Here is a 26,830-nt window from a genome sequence, read left to right as displayed (position 1 = left end):
TAAATATCCTCGGCCGACCAACGGTCAGCTAAATTCATGCGCTTACGATGAGGATGTCATTGGAAATTTATGCCGATATCCATCGTCAACCGCCCATAGACCGGTAGTAAAACATCGATAAAACCACCAAGACTCTTGAAGGGAAGCTCACTCACGTTACACTCGACCTGAGAAGAGGCTTGGTCCCGCAGAGACTAGAAGAATTACTTTTTCGGGACTTTGATTAGTTATATACCTGAAATATTTTGTCTTTGAATGCAACATTTATCAAAATTTCTCAGACATTTTGTGAATATTTCTTAACTGGATATATTCACAGGGAAAACAACCGGTCTCATTGATTAGACGATCAAAATAGAGGCTCTTCTTCACCGCTATGACAAGCCTCGCAAGGCAGTCGCGTAAGCCATCGGTAATCGATTCGCTGAACAGGCAGCTTGCGTCTAATCAGAAACATGTTTGAATAACTCAGCAGATGTCACAGGACTTTATATACAAACAACGTACACGCTTATACATTTTTTACGGTATTACCTCAGACTGTGGTCGTGCTAATACAGATCGTGCTAGAGGTATAACTTTTACTGGCCTAGCAACGCTTCAAGTTTGGCGATCAGGTTTACTTGCATCCTATTATTTCGTGTGAAGTTTCATTCTTTGTACCAAAATGAAAAATTCATTCACCCAGTGAAAAATTTCAATTGTTCAAGTTACGATTCCAGTCAAATATCCTTAAGGAGGCGGTGCTCATGTTTGCTAGTATATTGAAAATCTTGGCCGTTTCTTCGCCGTTAAAACATCCATCAGCAAGCCGAGACTCCCAATAGAGTGCCGGAGTAACGAGAGCGTCACCGGAGTGAGAGGAAGCAGTTCGTTTGGTCGAATCTTTTGAGCGGAAGGCGAAGAGAAAAATAAACAGACAAATGAACGCTTTTATCCTGACGACACGCAAACCTTTATGTTACGAAGAAGCAACAAAAGCGAGCGCACAACGGACACTGAACGCGGCACTGGAACAAATGATTTACGCGAACATCTGTCACAAATAACGTACGGTACTCGTTACTGAATTTAAATTAACTCACGATCGTGCGTTTAAATTGAGACTTTATCATAAACGACACAGTTTAATGATGGAAATTTCTCCCATATACAAGTGCAAAATCAAGTGCACTAATGCACGATCAATTATTTATAGGTTTTTGCGTTTCAAATACGCTGCAAAAGCCAAACGTATCCAGTTGTCGATGTACTCGCTTCTGTCATGGCAATTCTTTATTATTTGATTTGTTCCGATTGCGTCCACATCCGAGAGTGTAGGCAAGGCAGAGACGAAGGTTTCAAGAGACGTTCAGAGATCATTGCACTTGCTACGTCGCTGCCACTGCTACGTCGTTGCCACTTGCTACGTCGCTGCCACTTGCTACGTCGCTGCCGCTGCCACGTCGCTGCCGCTGCTACGTCGCTGCCACTGCTACGTCGCTGCCACTGCTACGTCGCTGTCACTGCTACGTCGCTGCCACTGCTACGTCGCTGTCACTGCTACGTCTCACTGCTACGTCGCTGCCACTGCTACGTCGCTGCCACTGCTACGTCGCTGCCATTGCTACGTCGCTGCCATTGCTACGTCGCTGCCGCTGCTACGTCGCTGCCACTGAGGGCAATTGAATAGCGCTTTGGATTGGACTGCACCCACTCAAGATTGGATAGATAATGCCGGCTGTAACCCCGGCATTATCAGCTTTTGAATATTGGTTAATGAACGGTCCTATATGAATGTGAATGTTTAGAATATTTTTTTGATGCAAGGCTTAACGCTTACATAGGTAAATTTTCGAAGACATAGATTGTCGATTCGATGTTGATTAATCATAGGTCATTCTAAGTACTAGTACAGTTTCTGTGAAGAGATTTTTCAAGTTTCTTTAAACCGACCATCAAACACCGTAGAGAACGGGATGACTTTTATACAAATACATCTCGGCCAATATGAGTAATATTATCAAATTCGATTATATAGCAAGTGGATACTTGGAAAAGGTTTCAAATTTCAATTAGAATATCGACACATAGTGCAATCATTAGCAGGATGAATACACATAGAATTTAATAATAATATACATAATATGAAATGAATATATAATACTTAAATATATTAATGCACTGACATTAATATATTTTGGAAGAGGGCCTTGATTCAAGCACGTGTTAGTGATTCAACTGAACTGACTGATTTTTGTTCGATGATGTGAAATTACAGGAGTCATTCGGTGCGTCATCTTTAACACTAAAGAAGCTGTGTCACTAACATACTTAGAAGTTGATAATTCAAGTATCAACTTAGAAGTTGAAACTTCTAAGTTGAGGTGTTACTTAATGATCAATCGTCAATTAAAGAAAGAATATCGTTGAATAACACGGGGACATGATTAATTTCGCCCCTTAGGCAATAATAAATGAGTTCAAACTGCATGAGCTGCACTCTATATAGTATCGGTGTTAAGCTGAGTAATACGAGAAAATTATTTATCTAATTTACTCTGTTGAAATCCTCCACTTATGAAACGTATTTTATCCCGAAACTGCTAAACTTAATTCAATAATATAAGAAATTTTCGTATCATCCTACCTCATGCAATACTAGGTTCACAATGTGAAATTACTAGAAAATCTACATTTTCAGAGGATTAATAGTTAATTTCGAGGGGATTTGGCGCAAGACATCAAGTTTGTATAAGACAGAGTGTAGGGATCTTGGCTGAATATTCAGGTCTACTGTGGGAAACAGAGGGAGAATAAGGACAATAGTAACTAATGTGTGTGACGAACATCTACTATGCTGTGCCCTAGCATATGAAGGAAGATCGTTCTGTTCCCTATAAAGATGCCCATATGTTCAAGTCAACTTTATTCTGTTCAATGTTCTTAATTTAAGTGTTCACTTTTCATCAATATTAAATTAATTGTGTTAACTCGAGATCATTATTTAACCTCGGCACGAAAGATCATTACACAGAGAAAAAAAAAGAAATTTTTTGTACCATCCTACTTCATGCAATACTAGGTTCACGATGTAAAATTACCAGAAAATCTACACTTTCAGGGGATTAATAGTTAATTTCGAGGGGTTTTGGCGCAAGATATCAAGTTTGTCGACAGCTCAAGTCGAGCAAACACACGCAGTTTTAGAAGAACAATTGCACAAGCCGACGAGTCAGGGAACGAGATTCCGCAAACGCGGCAGTTTTCCCGGAACAAGAAAAGTCGTCGAGAGGAATTCGAGTTGTAAAGTTCTTTGTTTTTTTTTTTGCGAGCAAATAATGATGGAGTAATTTGCAAGACCTGCAGGCTGAGAAATGAGAGGTCATTATAGTACAAGGAAACGATGTCTTCATCGTCCCCGATCCCTGAGGCAGAATATGATGAGGTCTGGGACATCATTTGAAATTCATGTGGCATTTCAATTTTAATATAAAGCTTGCATTTACAATTTTTAGCATTTATAACTAGGTATGGTATGCAGTGTACGTCGTAACTTATATAAATTGGTCAGTAATTTTCGAAACGAGCACCAGTTATCGTTCTCAAACGTGTAAATAGCAATATACATTTATTAAAGTTTTAATCAAACTATTCGTAAGAAAGATACTAGGATTAAAAGTTTGAATTTTTTGAACCATCAAAAAATACCGAGAATAAGGCGCGTAAAAATGCCAAATGGTAAAAAGTTGTCAGGGCAAGGCATAGGCGTGTCTCGCAAATGAGAGGGTATTTATGGTGCTTAAAATTATAAACAAACTACATTCAAAGAAAAATAAGAATAAAGATAATAATAAAGAGGAATTTCGAGTGTGTGCCATGATCATGAATATACCAACGATATTTTAGGAAATCTGAAACATATTCATATTTTCTCATTGGATTTTAATTTTCTGATATTCATAAATATGACAATAATACTACCCAGTGAATTCCAGAAAAATAATTTTAAAATTCATAATAAATTCGCTAGGGGTGCAGTGAGCAGGTGTAGTTGACTAGCTAAGTTTTAATTGACAATGCTGTAATTTACTGGCGTAGGTATTATCCCCTCTAAATGCTTCAGACACAATCTAATTTCGTGGCGGGTTCCCCATGCATGCAGTAAATGCTTCATGGCACACAGTAATTTCGTGGCGCGTTCCCATATAAATGCTTCAGTCACAATCTAATTTCGTGGCGCGTTCCCCATGCATGCAGTAAATGCTTCAGACACACAGTAATTTCGTGGCGCGTTCCCATAAATGCTTCAGGCACAATCTTCGTGGCGCGTTCCCCATGCATGCAGTAAATGCTGCAGACACACAGTAATTTCGTGGCACGTTCCCCTCTAAATGCTTCAGACACAATCTAATTTCGTGGCGCGTTCCCCATGCATGCAGTAAATGCTTCAGACACACGGTAATTTCGTGGCACGTTCTCCTATAATATATGCTTCAGGCACAATCTAATTTCGTGGCGCGTTCTCCTATAAATGTTTCAGGCACACAGTAATTTTGAGGAGAGTTCTCCGCATCTCTTTCAGTGGGACAAGACATGCAGAGTAAGATCGAAATAAGAGGCACGTCGGTAATAATTACTAGCGGCACGCAAAGCACGCACAAATGCATCAATAATATCCCAAAAAAATTATATTCTTCGAAGAGAATTGACATGTTCAAGTATATCTTTCAGTAGTAGATAGTGAATGTTAATGATAAAAGCATGACTGTTAGTGTCGACAGCAGCAAATATCGCTTAGCAGCTAGCAGTTCAAGTAATAGTGTACACAGTTGATATCCTTATTAAACATTATGAACAAAAAATCATTTCGCAAAATTTATTTTCCTTAGTAAGCAGCATAATCAAATCTAAAGTAACAATATATAGAAAAGATTACTCAAAGAACAGCGGTATTGAAGCTTAAATTATCTTTCCACTTATCAGGAAATATTTACATTTTGGTCGCGGCTATTTTATGTAATAATTCATCGCTGGAATTCACTATGTCTGAAGACGAAAAAATTACAGAATATTCACTGATAATCAGAAAAAAGTCGGCATTTGAGCCACACTTCAATTAAACGCCTATATGGTTGTAATATTTTATTATCTGGTTCTTATTACTGTTGTTTGTAAATGAGGACTCAATGCGCTAAAAATTCCAAGAATTGAAAGCATGAGCATGTTGTTTCAGTAACAATAATCTATTTCAGCAGTACAGACGTCCCAAAGCTTGATCGCCATAACCAAGAAAACAAGACATTTTATTTCATTAAAATTGTATAACTTGACCATCATACTTTTATCAATCATTTAACTAAGATGACTAGGGCACGCATCAACCGACGTCACATCTCACCGGGCACACAAAGGCAGAGAAAGCAAAGAACAAAACTAAACAAATAAAGAAATAAATAAATATCTAGCAGCCCGGGCAGTGAGGCGGCCAAATGGCAGATAATGACAGGCCCAGTGCCTGGCACAATACCACACAAAAGCTCTAGAGCTCACAGCCTTAGGCCTACCCGAGTTACGTGAGACATTGGACTCGCCACGGATATTGGGATCCCTCTGGTGCGGGTGCGAACTCCCAGCTTGCCGCTGTCAACTCTCAATGTGCTTGTGAAGGGACAAAGATGTCCGCAGTTCCCAGTGATTGATCCTGGGAAATTTACCTATACGGTTGATCGGTAATTAACTCTCAATGTGCTTGTGAAGGGACAAAGATGTCCGCAGTTCCCAGTGATTGATCCTGGGAAATTTACCTATACGGTTGATCGGTAACGACGTTGGGACTGAAGTGAATATACGCAGCCCACTCAACCCGATTATTGTGCCTTTGAATTGAAATTTTAAAACAATTTCGTGTTGGGAGATTGAATTAAAATTAAAAAAATCATTAAGAGATTAACATTGATTAAAAATCATTGAGAGATTATCAGTGTCATTCAATGAGCGACGCTAGGAAGCGTGCAAAAAATGGTGCGTATGAAGAAAGGAAATACAACGACATATATAGTCTGCACGCTGTAATGACGAAACCTAGCACACGCTTAAGATAACATTAGCCGTTGTGTCAAAAGGTCATCAAAATCATTTGATAACAGCATAACTACGTTGCTACTAACAAATACCTCCGCGTGTAAACGCTAATGATCCCTTGAAATGCATCCGTAATATTATCAAGATCATGTAGTAACAAACTGCGTGAGCTGTGACCTGTGATAGAGCGCAACTCAACGTTGAGCAATTATAGCTAACAGGATGCAGGCATCGAGTGTTATGAAATTAATCCTTTTAATTAGTGTGGCTCAGGTATAAAGCAAAATAACGGTCAGTCGACAGTGATATATCCGGTGATGTTGAAATACAGTGGACCTGAAGTATAGCACTTACTCTTTAACAGGATGCAGGCATCGAGTGTTATGAAATTAATCCTTTTAATTACTGTGGCTCAGGTATAAAGCAAAATAACGGTCAGTCGACAGTGATATATCCGATGATGTTGAAATACAGTGGACCTGAAGTATAGCACTTACTCTTATATGTTTGATGCAATATAAATTTATGACTAGCAGTCAAGTGATGCGAGAACGAGTATTAGTAGATATTTTATATTTGGTACAAGAGCTGATCAATAATGTGGAAATATGCTTGTGATTGCAGCATTATTTCTTAACAAAAACAGATTTTTATATTCTCGTAAAAATATCGTTAACAACGGCTGGGGTGGTTTTCGTTAATGAGCTCTCATATGAGCAGAAAAAAACGTAAGGGATTATAAGCGGGCAAATCCAGTTAACGAACGCGAGCGATTGTGCTTAATTAATTCACTTTTTAGCTAACTGAAAATAATTGAATTCTGAAAAATTAAGTTAATAAAAGATAATTTAAACTGTGAAGGGTAATTCAGAGTTAGCTTTTCTGATTAAATACGAAACACAACATCATTTAAATTGCTCCATTTAGCGAAACCTCTTAACTTAAGCTGCAAGGTGGTAGTTAATTATTAAATAATAAACTTCTTAATTAAGCTGCACTTAAGCAAGGTAATATCATTTTCTAAACTATGTGCTTGTATTCCGGTGAATATCTTATTTTTAATTATAGATTTTTCTCTTCAGATACTGGAATACGAAAATAAGATAATTTGGGCGGCAGCATCGCGTCACGACAAAAAATTAATCTATGATGATAGATTCCCTCCAACAATACCATCGACTTATTCACTAGAGAAACCATCGCTTTGTCTTGTTAGAATCTAATTAATTTTGTGAAGTATCATTTCGTCCAAATACTGCATGAATATATTCGAAACACCCTGCTATATTCCGCATTGCCCACAACTTCCGCAAAAGGCGTCATTAGCCTTGAGACACCTAAGTGTCTCAAAACAGCGGTCAATTTTCTGTCAGTGTACGATTCAGAAAACCCATCTCTTCATATTTACTTCGGGTACTTAAGTACAAATATAGAGTTAATTAACAATGGCGGGATTAACTTAGCAAAATGTCTTTTGTTTCCAATTCAAATTATCTTTCGAATTAAATTATTTGAAGAATCATATCTTAAGCAACACTAGTCGTCTGAGAAAAAAACGACTATTTCAAAATATTATATAATTGACGCTTAAATTGTAAAATGTAGATTTTTAAAGTCTGCAATGTGTTTTGAACCGTGCGTATAACTTTAATATATTTCAATTTTATGAATAAATAATAGATTAAAATGATATAAACAAAAATTAACGACTATCGTTACAACAGCACAAGCTTCTCATTCACCCCGACCCGACATGTCGTTCAGTGTCGTGACCCGACATGTCGTTCAATGTCGTGACCCGACATGTCGTTTAGTGTCGTGACCCGACGTACTTGTCGTGACCCGACATGTCGTTCAGTGTCGTGACCCGACATGTCGTTTGGTGTCAGGTCACGCAACCAAACGAATGCACAGCAATTTAATAAAGGAATGATGACAAAAAACTATAATGGGTTCACCGGCATTTGATGTTTTCGAATTGAGGCACAACCCTTACACCTAAATTCACGAATATATATGAAGATTTACACGTAGCCTCAACAGTTCCAACACGGCCGAACTCTCTACACCCAAAATTGCGGTCAGAAGCACACTACCGTACGGTTCAACCAGAAATGCCTTATACTTATTCACCCTACTTTGCAGATGCAACTATATAATTTGGTAGAGCCGGGCATCACAATTCATAGTTTTATAAGTTCAATATCAAAGCAACAGTTTGTGTCGGGAAAATCAGGCTTCATCAGCGCAATTGGACGAATAAAAATACCAAATAGTGTTTTACGCAATCCACGTCAAAAATTAAAGGATTATACTAAAGCACTGAAATTTTTAACTGCTTCAAATGCATCCCATAAAACCAAACTTAAGAAATTCACATATGCTCGTACAAATAATAGTCTGACTTCCGACGTTCAGATAGACCATATCTTGGCCACCATCATCTGCCATGCACGACTGCCAACCTTACAACCGTCTTCTCAATCCGTCCAAGTTATACAAAATATGAGGTAACCTGACGAGAAGATTAATTCCAGAGGTTCGGTTGAAGGAGCAGAGCAGCATTCTACAAAATCACCATCATGGAAGACGCATTCCCTGACGCTATATAAGGAACGACATCCCGTGGCTCACTTGCGCGTGCAAGAATGGTAAGCTGAACCATTTATTGACACAGACAAGCAGACTCGCGGAGTTCAATGCTTTGTTGAAGTTGGCGAAGTGACTTTCTTACGCTACAACCTCGGCTTTGCTGCACAGGAACGTTGTTTATTGCCTGTAATATAAATGATAAAATTACTATACACGGCAGTTACTTCTGAAGCTGTATATAATGGAGGGGCCAGCAATCAATGGACAGCGCAAGTCTTGAACAAATAGCAATAGGTCCAAAACAAACCAAGACGTCATTATTTGCATGCCAATCATTCATAAGTGTAAAAATTGAAGGCTCTCTACGAAATTCAATATGAAAGCTGCATCAATTTTAATTTTTCAAACATTTGCTCGTTATTCCAAGGGAATAAATTTTCTTGAAAAACATTCGAAGTTAAGTTCGATCATTTTCCTCTGTTTTTAAACAATTTCTTCTCCGTTTAAACAATTTCTTCTCTGTTTAAACAATTTCTTCTCTGTTTAAACAATTTCTTCTCTGTTTAAACAATTTCTTAAACAATTTCTTCTCCGTTTAAACAATTTCTTAAACAATTTCTTCTCCGATTAAACAATTTCTTCTCCGTTTAAACAATTTATTCTCTGTTTTAACAATTTCTTAAACAATTTATTCTCTATTTAAAAAATTTATTCTCCGTTTAAAAAATTTCTTCGGTGTTTTATGACGGCCTGTAACGCTGCAGTCTGCATAGATGCGCCGCAAGCGCAGTCACATGCAGCGAAGCGGAATTTCGTCAAGAACGCGACATTCGATCAGCTCGTGTGGCAGCCTTGAGTGGCTTCATGAACAGAAAATCTCGGAGCATCACCAATAAAAATCTTCGCAGGCATAAAAAAAAGAGCAAATGACGGTTAGAGATTTTTTCCGAGCACACGAGACGAAGATGACTTCGCCATTAGTTTACGATAATCAAGAACGAAGCACAGTTAATTAAAAGTTGACTCACAAAAAAATTATTTTATAATATACATGTATGTCTTTAATGAAAAAAATTGAAGTTTAGTGATTCTAGGCAAAGCTAGAGCAAAAAATATGTAGGCAAAAGTATAAGAGCAAACCATGCCCACAGGACGAATATAAATAGTGATCTTAGGAAAATAGTTATAGATATGGCTAACCCCAAAAGTTCACTAATATAATGATTAAATTCAAGCGTCAAATTTTTCTATTTCTACAGAACTCTACAGCTTCCGTTAGGAACCGTTTAAGCTATTTCTGAACGAGGAAGAAGCGATTTGGAAGCTTCTGAGAACGAGGTTACAAGTAATTAATAAAATTGCAATCACGTTTCTCACCGCTAAAGTGGAAACGAAACCCGCATTTAGATAAAGAGGCGGTTTGCAAATAGCACCACGAAATGAGCAACTGTAAGTAATGATAAGCAAGTCACTAGTGCGCCCCAGCACTAAAACACTTCCCGGCACAACATAAGTCAATTGCAGGATGTCGTCGTCATTACCTTCATCTTAATCATGGCATCTGTCTGCCTGAAAAACTTTAATTTCTCGTGTGAAGTTGTAAGCATGGAAAACCCATCTCAGTCGCTAGTGAAGCTCCCGCCTCGACACGTGTAGCAGAATTTGGTGAGAGCGTTCAACTACAACGCAACACAGTTCCTGCACCATTTCCATCGATCAATTTTGTATATTTATACTTGCAAATAAGGTCGCAGGGATTTAGTATCAATATACCATAAAATCTTTGCTGATCATGCTTCAACAATAAAAATTATAGTATAATTCAACCTCAACATAACTGGGACGGAATTTTTTCTAGCCCGAGGCTTGACAGCATTAACCTGTTCAACCCCCGAAAATACGCTCCAAGAAAGCAGCAATTATAAGCGAAGAAAATCTTTTGCTTCGCTTTCTCAGAGACTTGAGATCAATTAGAGCCAGCGATGTAATTAATTCCAACTCCTGGCGGGATTTCGCCACAATGTCTTTAGCTAATCTCTGCACATTAATAGCAAGTAAACAGCACGTTAAATGAATGGTATGCGACCCAACTGCGAGCCATGTATATTATAATGAACGAGAAGTGAATAGTTCGCATCCGAGAGGTTAATACGCAAATATCATTGAATTAACAATTCAACAATTTTGTCTTTATGTATGCATAAATTCACCATCATATATAAGTTGTGAGATAATACGAATTTATTTGAGTATCTCCTAGAATTCAGTATATTTTTGTAGCAAATTGAGAACATTCGCTTTCGATTTTTAACCTCACAAGTTTCCAACACGCGTCTCGGGCAAGAGACACGGTGACAGAGATGTCATGGTGGTCACCTCTCTCAAGTCTTTCGATCGGCGAATACAATTTTAAAGCTAAATAGATTTCGAGTAAATTTGCAGCATTTCCATGAATAATTATACATCGTATTCTGTTCACACTGTTGTGTTGGAGCGTGCGGAGAGGCTAACGATAGAAAGCATGAAGGCTTTCACCTGCGACCAACCAGCTCATCAGTTAAATTTTCCGCTAATCTTCATTGGTTTGAAGTGTTTTACCTATCGCAATTGTAAGAAAATTTCCAACTGCCTCTGCAGACATATTTTTCCTTTCTAATAGTGTTACTCCTACCAAAATTTCCCTTTACCGCTAATTAAAACCAATTATTTTCAAATTATGATGCTTTTAGTACCGAATTGCAACTTAGTAGTGAAGCAGGAATGAGGATCGGTCTATAAGGCCAGACAATAGGAGATGCTTGGTTAATTAGCCAAACCGTGCAGCTTTCTCCTGGGCATGAGGCGCTCAGAAGCAGCAAGATGAAGTGTGCTGCTGAACTCTGCTCATATACCATATACCTATCATATACCATATATCATATACCATATACGTATACCGTATGGTATATGGTACCTATATATGATATATGATAGCAACACAGACTTCGTTGCTATATACGGAAGAGAATGTGTGAAAAATGGCAAACAATATGAATGAAAACGAAAACCAATTAAATACTCAATAAATAGAATTAAGCAGTGGCTCAACTGTAGAAAGTTTAGTTAGTCGATCATCAGAATAAGACTAACAATGAAATGAAGTCTGATAAACCATTCACATAAATGATTAAAGCTAAATGATCCCAAGAACTAGGTCTGCCGAGGAAGCTAAACATCTGAAACAGATACTCCATAAATGGTGAATTTACACAGGACAACAAGCTATATAGGGAACTCCTGCTTGCGTTTTTTGGCATTCTTCGCCTCCATATGAACCGTGGAATATGTATAAACTAAAAAATGAAAGTTGGAGAACCCAAAGGCCGATGATTCCAGTACCAGGAAAACAGCACAAGTGGTTGATATCTTTGGGCGATATATATGAATATTTTATCAGTTTGACAACTATCACGAATTTTATTCTGATTGATTGAATTCAAGACTAAGGAAGAATAATTAAATTAAAAATAATTCTAAATTGCTCAATGCATGACGCTTACGAGTCACCAATACTGTTTATGATCCTGTTATCTGAAATAGTATATAACATCTCAACCTTGGCGAACCATGAAGTACCCTCCAACAAGTGAAGGGATCATAATATTTATAACGTTGTTGAATCAATAAAAATTAAACGTAAAATAATATTTGTCACGTTGCTGAAGAAAAAAATGCAACGATGTCTTTTAGCGAATCGATAATCTTTCAAACGCTCTTTTTATTCATGTACAGACATTAAGTAATTTCGCTCAGACCACGCAAAAAAAATGTGTTACTAACTGATCGAAAAATAGACCTGCACACGGCGATTGGATGGCCATCCATAATTCACTCAAAATGTATTACTACCCGATCAAAAGGACGGATGAAAGGGATATAATAAATAATATCTTGCCTGCATGGAGCGATTGGATGGCTATGGATAAAGCAACGCTGACATTTTACGCGACAAAAGCCGGCACACTGCGTCACCGGTGATCGGAAGCGCCGGTACACATATTTCAAGTCTTTCCTAACCGTTGTCACTATAACCTAACCGTTGTCCTAACCGTTTAATCCTAACCGTTGTCACTATAACCTAACCGTTGTCCTAACCGTTTAATCCTAACCGTTGTCACTATAACCTAACCAGCCACTATAAAAGCCGGCACACTACGTCACCAGTGATCGGAAGCGCCGGTCGGAAGCTTTTAGACGTCGGCGATAGCCACGACGCAGGCACGTCAAATACGGCGTGACGTACGAGATACGGAAACTATAGAGTATTAGCAGCTGACAATCGTACGGCGTTAACGGCTGACAAACGCACAGCGTTATTAGTTGGTAATCATACGTCGTAAACGTCGTACAATCGCATGGCGGCGTCAGATGAAAAAAGTACAACTGAGTTGATCACACACATATGAGTTGATGATACACATCAGAGTTGGTCACACATCTGAATTGGTCACACACATATCAGTTAATTGGTCACACACATCTGAGTTGGTCACACACATCTGAGTTGGTCACACACATCTGAGTTGATCACACTCATCTGAGTTGATCACACACATCAGAGTTGGTCACACACATCTGAGTTGATCACACACATCTGAGTTGGTCACACACATCTGAGTTGATCACACACATCTGAGTTGATCACACACATCAGAGTTGGTCACACACATCTGAGTTGTGAGTTGATCACACACATCAGACTTGGTCACACACATCTGAGTTGTTTACACACATCAGAGTTGATGTGTTGGAAATTTTTGTTTAGAAATAGATTATTTTCACGTTTAATGGTCGAAAACTGACGAAACCAAGCTATAATACCAGTTCAAATATTGTTTTTAAATGATAAAAAACGTGCTGACCTAGTATTGGATTATTTAGAAATAATTTCAATCATCGTTAAATTATCTTTTCGAGCGTAGTACTATTGAAATTATTATAATACCCAAAGCTAACCATCAGAAGCGAAATTCGTGAACCTAACAAGTGAGCTCCTCCAAAAATCCTATTTAATATGCAAAGATTATTGGTTTAATCTTTACCAAAAACTTAGTAAGCATTTATAAAAGTAAGAATTAAGTTCAGTACGAATTTCATTTTTAGCCTCAACGCTTCAACAATATTCCGTTTTCTCAAGAGCAGTCAACATTTTTGATTATTGCCTGTAATTTAATGTTTACAAGCTTAATATTGAACACAAAATGTCTTAATAATAAATTTTAACAACAGCATACATAAGTAATCATCCTCTCTTTAATCCGTGTGAATATATTTTCTAGCTTAATTATTCTTCTTGAAGCTTCGCCTTGAAGGCTTCAACGAAGGAAAAATGTTGAATCTTTTATCGTAGGCAACCAAAATTACGAAAAATGACACAATTACTAAAGCTTGAAGTAATTTATAACTTTAGTAAAAAAAGATTACTAAAGCTAAAAAAAAAATTCAGAAAACAAACATCGCACATAGATTGTAAAAATTGTAAAAATTGTCTCAAATTGCTCAAGCCCTGCATCAAAAATTTTCTAAAATATTGGATGGCTTTTTGATCGCCGCTCTCACCGTATCACTTTGAATTCAACACAGCTCCATAAAAGGAAGTTCACTGATAAATTAAAGTAACGCTTTCACGCGTCAGCAATTAATCAATGATCAATGAAGCGTGCATCCTTCCCGGATACATCAACTGAAAATCATGGTCGAACTACAGACGGCCAGCCATGTGCCTCGAGCAATCATCGATTGTTCGTCCGCGATATCAAAACTGACTTTAAAAATTGAGTTCATGGCCTGCGGTCAAACAACCATGCGTGACGCGCAGCAAGATTTGACGTTGTCTGTACATTTTGACCAATAAGCACTATAAAATTTTTTGTTGTCAGTTTGACAACTAACTACAGTTTTATTCTGATTAAAAAAATTGCTCGCAGCCTGTAAATCATTATAATAGTCAAACGTTATCGACTTAACTCGGGTGACAGTGGAAGATTTCAAGTAATTAAATTACACCATGCACTCATTTCAAACTCGTCGCGAGGGGCGGAAATATTTTTCAAATAAAAAAATTATTTCTTTGAATTGCTAAACTAAGCTCTATGAGCTTGGAATGAAAGATAAAATGTCAAGCCATGCGTAATGGTTTTCAATTTTGACCAATTGTTCTTACTTGACTCGATCATAATTATTCGTCATCCTCAAGTTTCGTGAACGCAATGTGGAGTCCTTCAACAGGCAGCCAGTCGAACCATAATTTATAAAGTAACCGAAGACCCTTTAATATATTATAACTAAGTGAGCCGAATACATTAATTTCTAAGAGTACCAAATACAATAACTTGGATCAAAAGCTCTATTTTCTATGTGAACCGAACATCCAAAACTGGCAAATGCGACAACCTCAGGGCCCGCACTCCGAAGACTCGAAGTAAACGCCGATACGCTGAGCATATAGGGCCGGAAATGCTGCCGCAACCATTTCCTCATTCGAAACTCATACTTCACATAGCGTATTACTCGCAGTAACAAGAGTCGTTGCAGGAGACTGATGCCAGAGCTACAGGAAGCTAACAATGGTCCGGGAGGCTGCGTCCACTTCAGTGAAAATCACTAAATATTGCAGCCGGAATAAAATATTACAGCCGGATTCCGACAGCTAAATTTTACTAAATTACAAGTTTCTGTCATGTGAATAACGCGATCTGTTCGGATCATGAGTATGAATAACTAAATTATTCGAATGACATCAGATGTCGCAATACCTGTATTACTTCCCAGAAGTTCTTTGATGTCAATTTAAACAGTGTATATTAAGTATACGTAGTGCGGCTAAAATACGTTTACTATTAGCAACGACCTCGTACAAAATTTATGTAGACGGCCAGCCTACTGGGACATGCGTCTCATTCTGCGGGAAAAATCATAAAGTTAGGCGCAAATTTTCCGGATAAACGCTGTGGTCTGATGTGCTGTGTCTTGGTAATGAAAAACTTTTAGGGGACTGCGAGAGAGATTGATCTCCTCCGAAAGCTAGTCTGACCGGGATATTTGGCGAATTTTAGTGCGTGACGACACCGTTTAACGGGTGCATGGGAGAAGTTATTGCTTGACTTCTGTTATTCAATCCACTGTTATTATTTATAATCGTCTCAAAAACTGAATTTTAACCATCTTCAAGAAGAAGCAGATAAACCAACAGCCTCGAAGCTCAATTAAAATCACTGATTTATTCCAGACAGAGCAAAAAAGCAAGAATGGTGGCAATGTGAACACGTACAGCAAACAGCAGTTCGCAGGTAAACTTGAAATGAAAATGTGCAAATATAGCAGACACAGCAGAGAAGGAAGCGATTTAATTCGTAGCCAGTTAATCATGAGAAATGTACACATCTGAAATAGGCATTCAGTTCGTTATCGCAATGCACTGAACCAGAGACCGACGACGAACCTATCGTGACGTCCGGAAAGCAGGGAGATTAAATCACACAGGAAACTTTACCTCGTCTAATCCATCCCGAATAGAATGCAAATGAAATGAATACTCAACAAGTGGAAATTGAGAGGGTCGGCCCTGCAGCGTACGACTCTCGTCTCGGGTGCCTCCATTGCAATGAGATTAAAGATAAGCCCACGCTGATCCCTAGCGGTGAACCTCGGCATCACTCACGCTTCTCATTCCCATGAGAAGCGGCGCTGACTCTCCATTTAATTGAACCCACCACCGTCGAACCCTCCATCGTCGAACCCTCCATCGTCGAACCCTCCATCGTCGAACCCTCCACCGTCGAACCCTCCATTCGAACCCTCCATCATCGAACCCTCCATCGTCGAACCCTCCATCGTTGAACACTCCATCATCGAACCCTCCATCGTCGAACCCTCCATCGTCGAACCCTCAATCGTCAAACCCTCCATCGTCAAACCCTCCATCGTCGAACCCTCCATCGTACGCTCCCTCCATCCCTTGTTTTCTACGCTCCTGCGTCCAGGATTAAGCGTATATACATGGAATGCGAGACTATGCGGCCCATTGTTCGCATGGCAAAATAACGTTGAAGTTTTTCTGTAACAAGGTCCAGAGAGCGGAATTCGAATAATCATAAATCATTAAAATTATGAAGGCAATTTCCACTTAAATTTTTCTTCAAGCAAAGTTGAAAATCGCTATTATGTGCATTCAATTGACTCATGTGCCAACAAAATTCGTACCTACTCCCAATCTCGTTGAAATAGACACAGCAACATGAGTTGGGTGAGACTAGTGATGCGATGTACTTGAACAAAATTTCGGCCTCCTATATATTGCTTTGAAAATTCTTGAATTATAAATTAGTGGACAAAGGACAAATTAGTGGACTTCGGACAAAGACCTCCTTTAAAATCTTGAAGTATCGCTAAACTTATAGATCAGAGGACCGCAAGAACGTGGGTGAAAAGTGATAGTTTTTCTCTAATGTTGAAGCAAGTAAAAGTGAACTAAACAATTCGTGCAGCGGCTGGTAATTATTCAGCAAAATTCAAAAGTTTTCTTCGATTTACATTACGCAAATAATAGAAGATATTAGTTTGAAGGCAAATCTTTCATTCAACTTTTTCCTTTATCCGCAGGCAATTCTGATGTTGGGTCTAAACAAAATTTGAATAGGCGCATCTTTCCGTCACATGATTTATACATACTATCCAAATCATTTGCTATAATGAAGATAATTTAGGCGACTATTCATTACACCGAGTAAAGAGCTATAATATTTCGAATTATTATCATAACGACACGGTGAGCGATGATCAAGGACCGTACGGTAATAAATAAGGCACTTATCAAATTTTAATATCTTCTATGGAAAAGGAAATTCAATAACAATGCGTTGAAATCGAGTGACGTAAATGCTTGGTCAACCACATACAATAGCGCTTGAAATATTAATACTTTCTCCATTGACACCAGCATCGCCCTTAACCTCTGCGTTTGACTTCAAAGCCAGAGCCAAAATTTGCATCATTTTGTCACACAATTTAGCACTATATATATACGCGTGCAAAAAATGTTCACAATTTGTGTCCATGATAATAACCATACCAGAGAAATCTCAAAACAGACGAAATAACCAAAGGAACTAAACTCCTTTGGAACTAAAATGTACTCGTAAATTCATTCAGCCGCGGATCTCGAAAAGAAATGCAGTCTAATTAACACACGATGCCGCAGAGATAGCACAGTAGTACGAGGTTATTAGAAGCAGATACGGCAATCATGCATCCAGTATGGAGAAGAACGATACAAAGAGTAATTCTTTAACGAGAACAGCGCAGTCGCGACTAATTACAGGCGATTGCTATGCAGGAATCCCAACCGAACCAGTCGGGTCAGTAGACGACGACGACTCCTATATGGGTGTAAGAGGCAGCGAGAACGACAGCTTCTAAACCCACATTTATTTATTGCTATTCCTATACAACGCCAGGCAATGACAATGGTTGTGTGAGTTCTAGATGACTATTCTAACTGCATACGTGCCCATGTCAAGTTTAGTTTATAGTTAAAGCCAAGAAGAAAACTAATTAAAAAAACATTAATGGTCATGAGAAGTCATGGAGCTTAAAAACAATGCCATCCATATGACGCACGGGCACTCGAACAATCAGACGACGCTGTGCTTTACGCACGTTTCTGCAGCAGCCACGATCTGCATGCAGCAGCAATGATCTGCATGCAGCAGCAATGATCTGCATGCAGCAGCAATGATCTGCATGCAGCAGCAATGATCTAGCAGCTCATGCCGTTCTTGCTGATGCCGTGGATGGCAGCAAGCAGCTCATGCCGTTCTTGCTGATGCCGTGGATGGCAGCGAGCAGCTCATGCCATTCTTGCTGATGCCGTGGATGGCAGCGAGCAGCTCATGCAGGCCTCCGCCTTCATCCATCAGGGGCGTGGTAATTAAGCCGTCACGTCAATCGGAAGGCCGCAAAATAATGGCGTTCAGCCTCTGATTGCCATGGAGACTCCCATGCAAGCGTGGGTACTTACTGCAATTCTGGGGCGATTTATACGCGATTCTTGGGCGATTTATACGCGGCCTGTCGACTGTGATTACCTGTAGTTGATAACTCGGCCGAGATCTATCATGCACCGGAAACTGATGCAATTGAACCAAACCATTAATGCAGTTGAAAGAATATATTGCAACTTATTATATGAAGCATAAATAAGTTCAATAATTTATATCAAGTTTTTCGATATCCCTGAGGAAACTGTTCCGAGCTAAAATAAAAATTATTTGAAATAAATACACCTAACAAATTAACAATTAAGCTGAACCTACGAATACGAATAACGAATAAAATGAGCCTAAATCAACACAAACATAGAGATAATCCAATTGAATCATTTATCGCTTTGTTTCTTAGAGAAAAAGAATCATAGATTACCAATTAACGACCTTCGAATATACAGCATTTAGCCCGATTGCTTCAAACCTCGTTATGATGAATTAGGTTTTTTATTAGTTGACTATTTTTATTCTATTTGGATGCATGCAATGATATCCATAAATTTATGCGATGCAATTTGTGTTTTCACAAACATTCTGCAATTTCGACCTTGATTCAGACAAAACACTACAAAGCCCTCAAGCGCGGTTAGGTCATTACCTATACACTAAATTCAATATGAGGGAAATTATGTTCATCTGAAACGATAAATGCAACGGTCGTATTTGGCTTCTGTACCACCTTTCTTTTTAACATTACAAACCTCACCACACTGACATCAGATACCAAAGACAGAATATATCCGAGTAATAATTGAGGCTTTAAATTAAAGTCAAAAAATTTAAATGCGAGAGTGGCAGTCAAGGTACCAAGATACCCTCAAGGCATCGCTTTGCGAATAAGAATCAGAAATTCTGACTAGAATATTAGAAATTCTGACAAGGCATCTCACTACATTAATTAACATGCACAGCTCTCATTGCTCTAAGGCACTGCATCATCAAAAAATGAACTGATCTATAATAAGCCTGAGATTGAGAAATTCTTTGCTGTGTCAAACAACTTAAAATGGATAGGTGTAATACCAAACTAATATTAAATTTCAACCAAAAAATAACTAATTTTAGGCTTAATCGATGCGAATGCGAAATAATATTTATTTTTTAGTGTGAACTTCAATGTACACATAAGACATGATTACTATTTTGTAGCAATTAAAATAAACCGGAAATATTCATTTGCGACAGAATTCAATTAGGAATAATGAGCATTAATAGAAAAGTTTACCCTAATTCTCTAAAAATACTGCACTGTTAGATTAAGTATTGCGAAATAAAATACAGGCAGATTATTTAAATTCAGTTATTAATAATATTATGAATGAAAATTTGAAATTGACTAAAATTTACACCTGTTTCACTGTAACATATGATTACAAATTCCTTTGATGCTAAAGGAAATAATAAAAAGAATTCTATCGTCACAAAATAAAACATTTGAGTATGGTGCGTTGTATCGGTAATAACGGTTTAGTGACAGGCAAAAGTTTTTCTGACATCACTTCTACAAAAAAAAAGCATTAAAGGAACCTATGATGAATTTTCATCCAGAATTTATAATAGAGTTGTTACAGATATAAATAATATGGCGAGGAGCAATATTGTTGATCACAGACTGCAAACATTTTGCGCGTCACGATGACATTCTAAAACATATAATTTGCAAATCCAGCGCACCATCAACACGCACAAAATAGGAACCCTCAAAAAGCTGGATTCCATTCCCAGTCAAAATAGTGAGACGGAACAGTATGCGATCTGAGATGATGTCTTCATTCGTTCCAAATAAATATAAGTGTTCATTTCAAGGTCGACTGAGACATTTTTTGATGACACTAACTACAGGCTGTGTTGAATTAAGCGTGTCTAGGTAGTAGAGCGATGTGATGAAATCAGATATGGAAAAAATATTAGTGGGAATTTGCGTGAATTTATTTGCAATTCCCAGCCTTCCAACTTCTCCTGCCTTGATGGATGACCTTGAAATATGACAAAAAAATTTTAAGACTTAAAAACTTTACAGTGACGGCTCGTGTTCAGCCAGCCTCGAAGTCTAAATCGAGCTGGAATGCTCGAGAGGCAACCTATAACATCGGCGCTTTAACAAATCAGCACAACGCAGTTCCTTCTTCTTATGTTATGGTATGATATTCTAATATGTCATGGTATGATATTTATGACATGATATGGTATGATATGGTATGCCTACAAATATCGTTATCTCTAGCCTGGGTGTGAAGGGGTTTCAATGTCGCCGGTGAAAGGTGTAAATACTGACAACAAATTAAGCATTGACAACAAATGCGGCGTGCGACTCTCCCTTAACAATTTTAAGCATTTTGACGACTAAGCACATACGAATGATAGAATCTATCTAAGATGAAAATTATGCAATCGCACTGAAATTGAAGATGCTTGAGAAATATAAGCTGGATCGATCAGGCGATCTTGAATAATATAATCATGTTGACGTCAAAAAATCTCATCCTACTTCAGCAGTAATAGGCACAATTTTACTTTACGATCAGTGTTTATTAGCTAAGTATACATAGAAGGTATATCAATCGTAAATAAATTACTTGCCAAGTTTGATAAAATCCACACGTTTCTTATTTTCCAAGGCTGAGTTATTTCAACTGCATGGCATGAGTGAAGGAAAATGCATGAATTCTGTTCATCAGACAGGTCCACCTTAATTGTAAAATTCGGAGGTCATGCATGCATGGCGGTGACCACCAGGCCATACATGAACAAACACGAAGGTAATTAATACTAATATTAGGTCAGGAAATAATAATAATAGTGATATAATATTAGGTCGGGTAAATTTTTGCCACTCAGGTGAATCTTAGGTGGTCGATCAATAGCATGGAACCATGGACAAAAAATTTATGGTCAATTTAAATGGAGACATTCGACTAGCGATAAACCACTCAATAAATATTTCTAATGGGATAAGTTTTGGGGTTTCTTCTATCGAATTTCAAGTCTTTCAAATTGAATTTTGAATTTAAGTCTTAGGTGTTTACTATCATCAGGATTAGAATATTGTAATCGTACGCCTGATCATTGATAAAAAAACAAATAATTTAGAACATTTTTCAATCATGTTAGGGATTCTTAATTCATATAAATATTCAGTTAATGTATACCGTGCTCAGTTCTCTTTTCGTAAAATATTGAAAATCATAATATTTTGCGACGCATAAGCACTAACTTATTTCGTATGCAGAAGCGTCGTCCGTAGACCCAAGTCATCCCCATGGCTCAAATATTCATCCCATGGCTCAAATATTCATACAACATCGAGGTCATCGATGCCAGCACTCAACGTGGAAAAATAATTCGAGGACATCTTGTTGTGGTTGTCGTACTATGACTGAATGTCCAAACGCAAACAGAGTCTCATATGTTTTCTTTAGCATGACATTAACTCTCGGCTCATCTCTGAGTGACACGTAATGCTCTTCTGTCAAATCTGTGAATCTAGCTAGCAGAAAATGACTAAACCCTTATAATATATGCATTTTCAATACTATTCAATCTTACCGTCAGAAGATTCAAGTGCACATAGAGCAACGTAATAGTTAAGCGACATAATAGTTGAAAAACTTCATTTACTAACGTCAAATTGTTCGCCACGGCACAATTAAGCACCTATATATTCCAACCGCGCAAGTCATTTGATTCCCACAGGACGGCACGCTGTGTACTTTTACGCAGTTGTTGTTGCCGGCTCAATGCCCTGAAAGGTAGCTTACGTACTTGACTCACGTCAAGTCAACAACGTAATTTCTACGCACAAAATAACAATATATTTTTACTGAGATAATTGGGACGAATGCGACAGCAGGCAAGCTGCGTTCCGCATAATTCTGACGACATATACAAGCATCAAGGATGGGAACGCAGGAATAAAAAAAATATAACTCAGTACTCACTGCAGTGAGTGACAATGAGCGCATTTTCTCGTCGACGAAAACTTGAAATCACGGACGGACAGACGGACATGACGAGCACAATAGCGCCTTTATTTCCACAAATGAGAAAATGCGCGAAAAAGGAGTAGCGTAACAGAATGATAAAAACGAATAACTTTAATGAACAGAATGAGGAGCAGTATGAAAGTGAAGGTATATAGCAGGGAGAAGGCATTGGAGAGACGGCAGCATGACACGCATTCATTACAGCTCGGCAGGCTCAGCTCACTCACACGGCACACTGACCTTTGCTGCTGCTCGATACCACGAGCCATGTCGACCCCGCTGTGCTCCGCTGAGCAGGTGCTGCATCCTACCTGAGCCTATATTGGCTGTGTGCAGCAGCTGCATCCTATATACCTGAGCCTATGGGTTGTGTGCAGCAGCTGCATCCTATATACCTGAGCCTATGGGTTGTGTGCAGCAGCTGCATCCTATATACCTGAGCCTATGGGTTGTGTGCAGCAGCTGCATCCTATATACCTGAGCCTATGGGTTGTGTGCAGCAGCTGCATCCTATATACCTGAGCCTATGGGTTGTGTGCAGCAGCTGCATCCTATATACCTGAGCCTATAGGTTGTGTGCAGCAGTTGCATCCTATATACCTGAGCCTATGGGTTGTGGGCAGCAGTCGCATACAGTGCATGAAAACCTTCTTTATTCAATAACAATGCCATTTATTAGAATGAAAATGCCTTTTAAAAAAGGTTTGGCTCGATAGTATCTGTAGATAAATAAGCCTCAGCAAAATTTACAGTCGCCCCAGCTTCTGGTAATCCAAATCAGAAGCTGCCGCGTCTGTAAATTTTCACTGGGACCCTAACAAAATTTAGAGTCGCCCCAGCTTCTGGTAATCCAAATCAGAAGCTGCCGCGTCTGTAAATTTTCACTGGGAACTTTCACGAGCTCAGCGCGTACCAGCGGTACCTAGATAATGTAAAAGCGCGTACCTAGATAATGTAAAAATTATCTTATTGTTTTTAATATAAACGAAATAATATCAGGCCGACATGATAATATCGAAGAACATAGATCAATTACGGTCGGCAATGCGTCTAATTTTATTGAAAATTAGTTGACGTGAAGAAATTGTAATAATATTAGGAATAACCACAATATATGCCTTATAGTAGAAGCACTGTTCGAAATGCATGTAAATAAATTCATGATGGTGGGTTTGTTACAAATACTTTCATTAAGACTCTTTACTCAAGTTAGCAATACTTACACGTACTGTACATCCATGCATGAAGACGGTTTCATTTTTAATTTTTGCAAAGACTATAAGCCAAATAAAATAATATTAATAACATTGACAATTTAGACATAATAAACGGTTTGCGGGCCGGCAGGTGTTATATGACCATCTATAATGAGACTTCGACTCATGCAAGCCGAGTTCATAAACACGTAATATTATTTCTCGAGCATAGAAAGACGTTTCTTACCCGCATCGAAGGAGAAAACATTTCATATTAGTGAGCAAATGTCAAGGCTCAACGATTTCCTAAGCCGAATAAATTTAAAACAAATTGTATGCCAGCGAATGAACAATGGGTAATGGAGGTGCAGATGCAAGGCCTCGTGAATTGATCGAAAGGGTAGGTTGTACAAGGTGGCTGCTAAACTGCGATCAATTTGAATATTTCACTAAGTAATACTACAGGAATATATTTGACTCATATATATATGAGTCAAATATATATATTTGACTCGTATTATTTGACTTGTTGATATATTTAAATATATTTGACTCATCAATTCCGTTTAGTATGTTTCTGTGGTCTTTTCACGCATGGAACAATAATAGTTTCTCAAGGAATAAAAATAACTCCGACCGAATTTCATATACGCGTAAATCAAATTACAAATAAAATAATCAGCAAGAAAAAAGCAGTATCAATAGAAAAACACAAACAACGATAATAATAAATAAAGCTCACAATTTACGCTTTTAACAAAACACTAACTTTCACTTGATGTACTCATGCATCATTACATCATACTTCCTGAAGACGAAAAAGGAACAACGTCGAATAAACAAACAAATTAAGAGGCTTACGGTTCTCATACGTACGTACGTACGACGAAGTTCTCTCGTGATGACTTTAATTGATTTACAGCTTTATACCGAACGCCGTGAACAGAAACCAATATAATGTTAATTATGAATGGTAAATAAAAACAACTCTTTAGTAATCAATTTGAACAATAATCGAGTATTAAGAGTGCGATAAACGCGTTACTATTCAGGACTCATGGGAACAATTACCTCCTCGAGCCACCACGCCTGCGGCAAGGTGATAAGATTGAGGTGATAAGAGACCGATAACGTTTTAGCCTTTGCGTACTGCTCCCGGAAACAGCAATAATGCGTACGGCGGTTGCTTTTGAGCTGGCAAAGTAAAAATAACGACATCTTAACGGCGATTGACAAGCCAAATGCGTACGATGAGCGTAACAATTAACTAATGTCGAGTGGTTACGCAATGTCACAATGAGTGTGACAACTAATATCGAGTGGTTACGCAATGTCACAATGAGTGTGACAACTAATATCGAGTGGTTACGCAATGTCATAATAAGTGTGACAACTAAAACTAATATCGAGTGGTTGCATAGATGACCGGTTATTGTAACACAACTAAATATTCAACATGCAAAGTGGCCTAATACATAGTAGTGTATTTAAGGCAATACATTGTCATGTGAGAGTCATGGTGTGACTTATTCATACATAATATATACGCATATTCATGCAAACTTTGCACAGTGATCCTCACAGGTGAACAACTAAACACCGACATCATTCCGGGATATGCAAGTACACAGAAGGAGAAAACGTTGGCCAGAATTTCGCCTGAAATGATGGAATCATCCTGACGATTTGAATTTGAGACAACACGCACACCGAAGCAAGCACATATATTGTAATTGATACAAATTTTTTAATAAAAACAAACTTCGGGCTCGTCCGGGATTTGAACCCGGGACCTCTCGCACCCTAAGCGAGAATCATACCCCTAGACCAACGAGCCGATACCCAAGACACATAATTGACAATATTGCATGCATCCTCAACTCAATATAACCTGCATAGAGAAACTAAAAGAATTCATTTACAAAGAAAATCAAATTCAGGGTATGGATACTTGACTACAGGGGACTCTGAAATATGATAATATAGAATTGCTTTAAAAAAGACTAGGTACTTATAAATTGCACTATGCTAAAAAATTAATTTCTTTAAAAAGAGTGTGGAATTAGTATGCGTTATCGGCCGTTGCTGTACGAATTGGATCCTCATCCGTTTTTAATATCTTTCAGCATCAGAAAAAAAGTTTAAATAGCTTTTTTTTCAATACTTTACTCTAAGTGCATCAGAATGACCAATTTAACAAGGCCTGAACTAATCTCCACTTTAGGCTTTTAACCCTACAGCGCTCGCGCGTAAAAACTGACGCCTTTTCGGCCGGTTTCAATCCATTTTCGTATGCATGGATTACATATGTTATCCACACGACCACTGTAAGGTTAAGACTTGAGCCCTCATGCAGAGACATCGACAGACCACATAATAAGACAGTCATGGTACTCACAGTCTCTGGGTCTCTGGCGGGACACCCCTCGGCATGCTGGTCAGCCCTCGCCTGGCGCAGTCCACGGTCTCGCCGAAGCAGGCGCACCGCGGGGGACATTGCGACGAGAACGACGCCGGGCCGTTGTCGTACACGTTAGTCGGAGTTCCGCTATCGTACGTGCCGGTTTGTCGGCCGTTGTCGTACACGTTCGACGGAGTTCCGCTATCGTACGTGCCGGTTTGTCGGCCGTTGTCGTACACGTTCGTCGGAGTTCCGCTATCGTACGTGCCGCTTTGTCGACCGTTGTCGTACACGTTCGACGGAGTTCCGCTATCGTACGTGCCGGCTTGTCGGCCGTTGTCATACACATTCGTCGGAGTTCCGCTATCGTACGTGCCGCTTTGTCGGCCGTTGTCGTACACATTCGTCGGAGTTCCGCTATCGTGTGTGCCGCTTTGTCGGCCGTTGTTGTACGAATTAGATCCTCGCCCGCTTTCGAAAACGTTTGTTTGTCGAGCACTGCCGTGAACGTTT

At 38.6% G+C, this 26,830-nt stretch overlaps 1 protein-coding gene and 1 non-coding gene across 2 annotated transcripts in view; both read right to left on the bottom strand.

Annotated features, from left to right (window-relative positions):
- Window positions 1-26,830, bottom strand: part of LOC108674890 — a 127,166-nt gene that overhangs the window by 95,127 nt on the left and 5,209 nt on the right. The window contains exon 3 of the mRNA XM_047882621.1: window positions 26,315-26,809. Coding sequence (XP_047738577.1) covers window positions 26,315-26,809 — 495 coding nt within the window. The remainder of the gene's footprint in view (window positions 1-26,314; window positions 26,810-26,830) is intronic.
- Window positions 25,682-25,753, bottom strand: Trnap-agg. The gene has a single exon. It is a non-coding gene; the product is annotated as a tRNA-Pro (tRNA).

This window comes from Hyalella azteca, unplaced genomic scaffold (assembly GCF_000764305.2).
Source record: "Hyalella azteca isolate HAZT.00-mixed unplaced genomic scaffold, Hazt_2.0.2 contig10907, whole genome shotgun sequence".
Taxonomy (NCBI): Eukaryota; Metazoa; Arthropoda; class Malacostraca; order Amphipoda; family Hyalellidae; genus Hyalella; species Hyalella azteca.
This window is presented reverse-complemented; position numbering and strand designations above follow the sequence as displayed.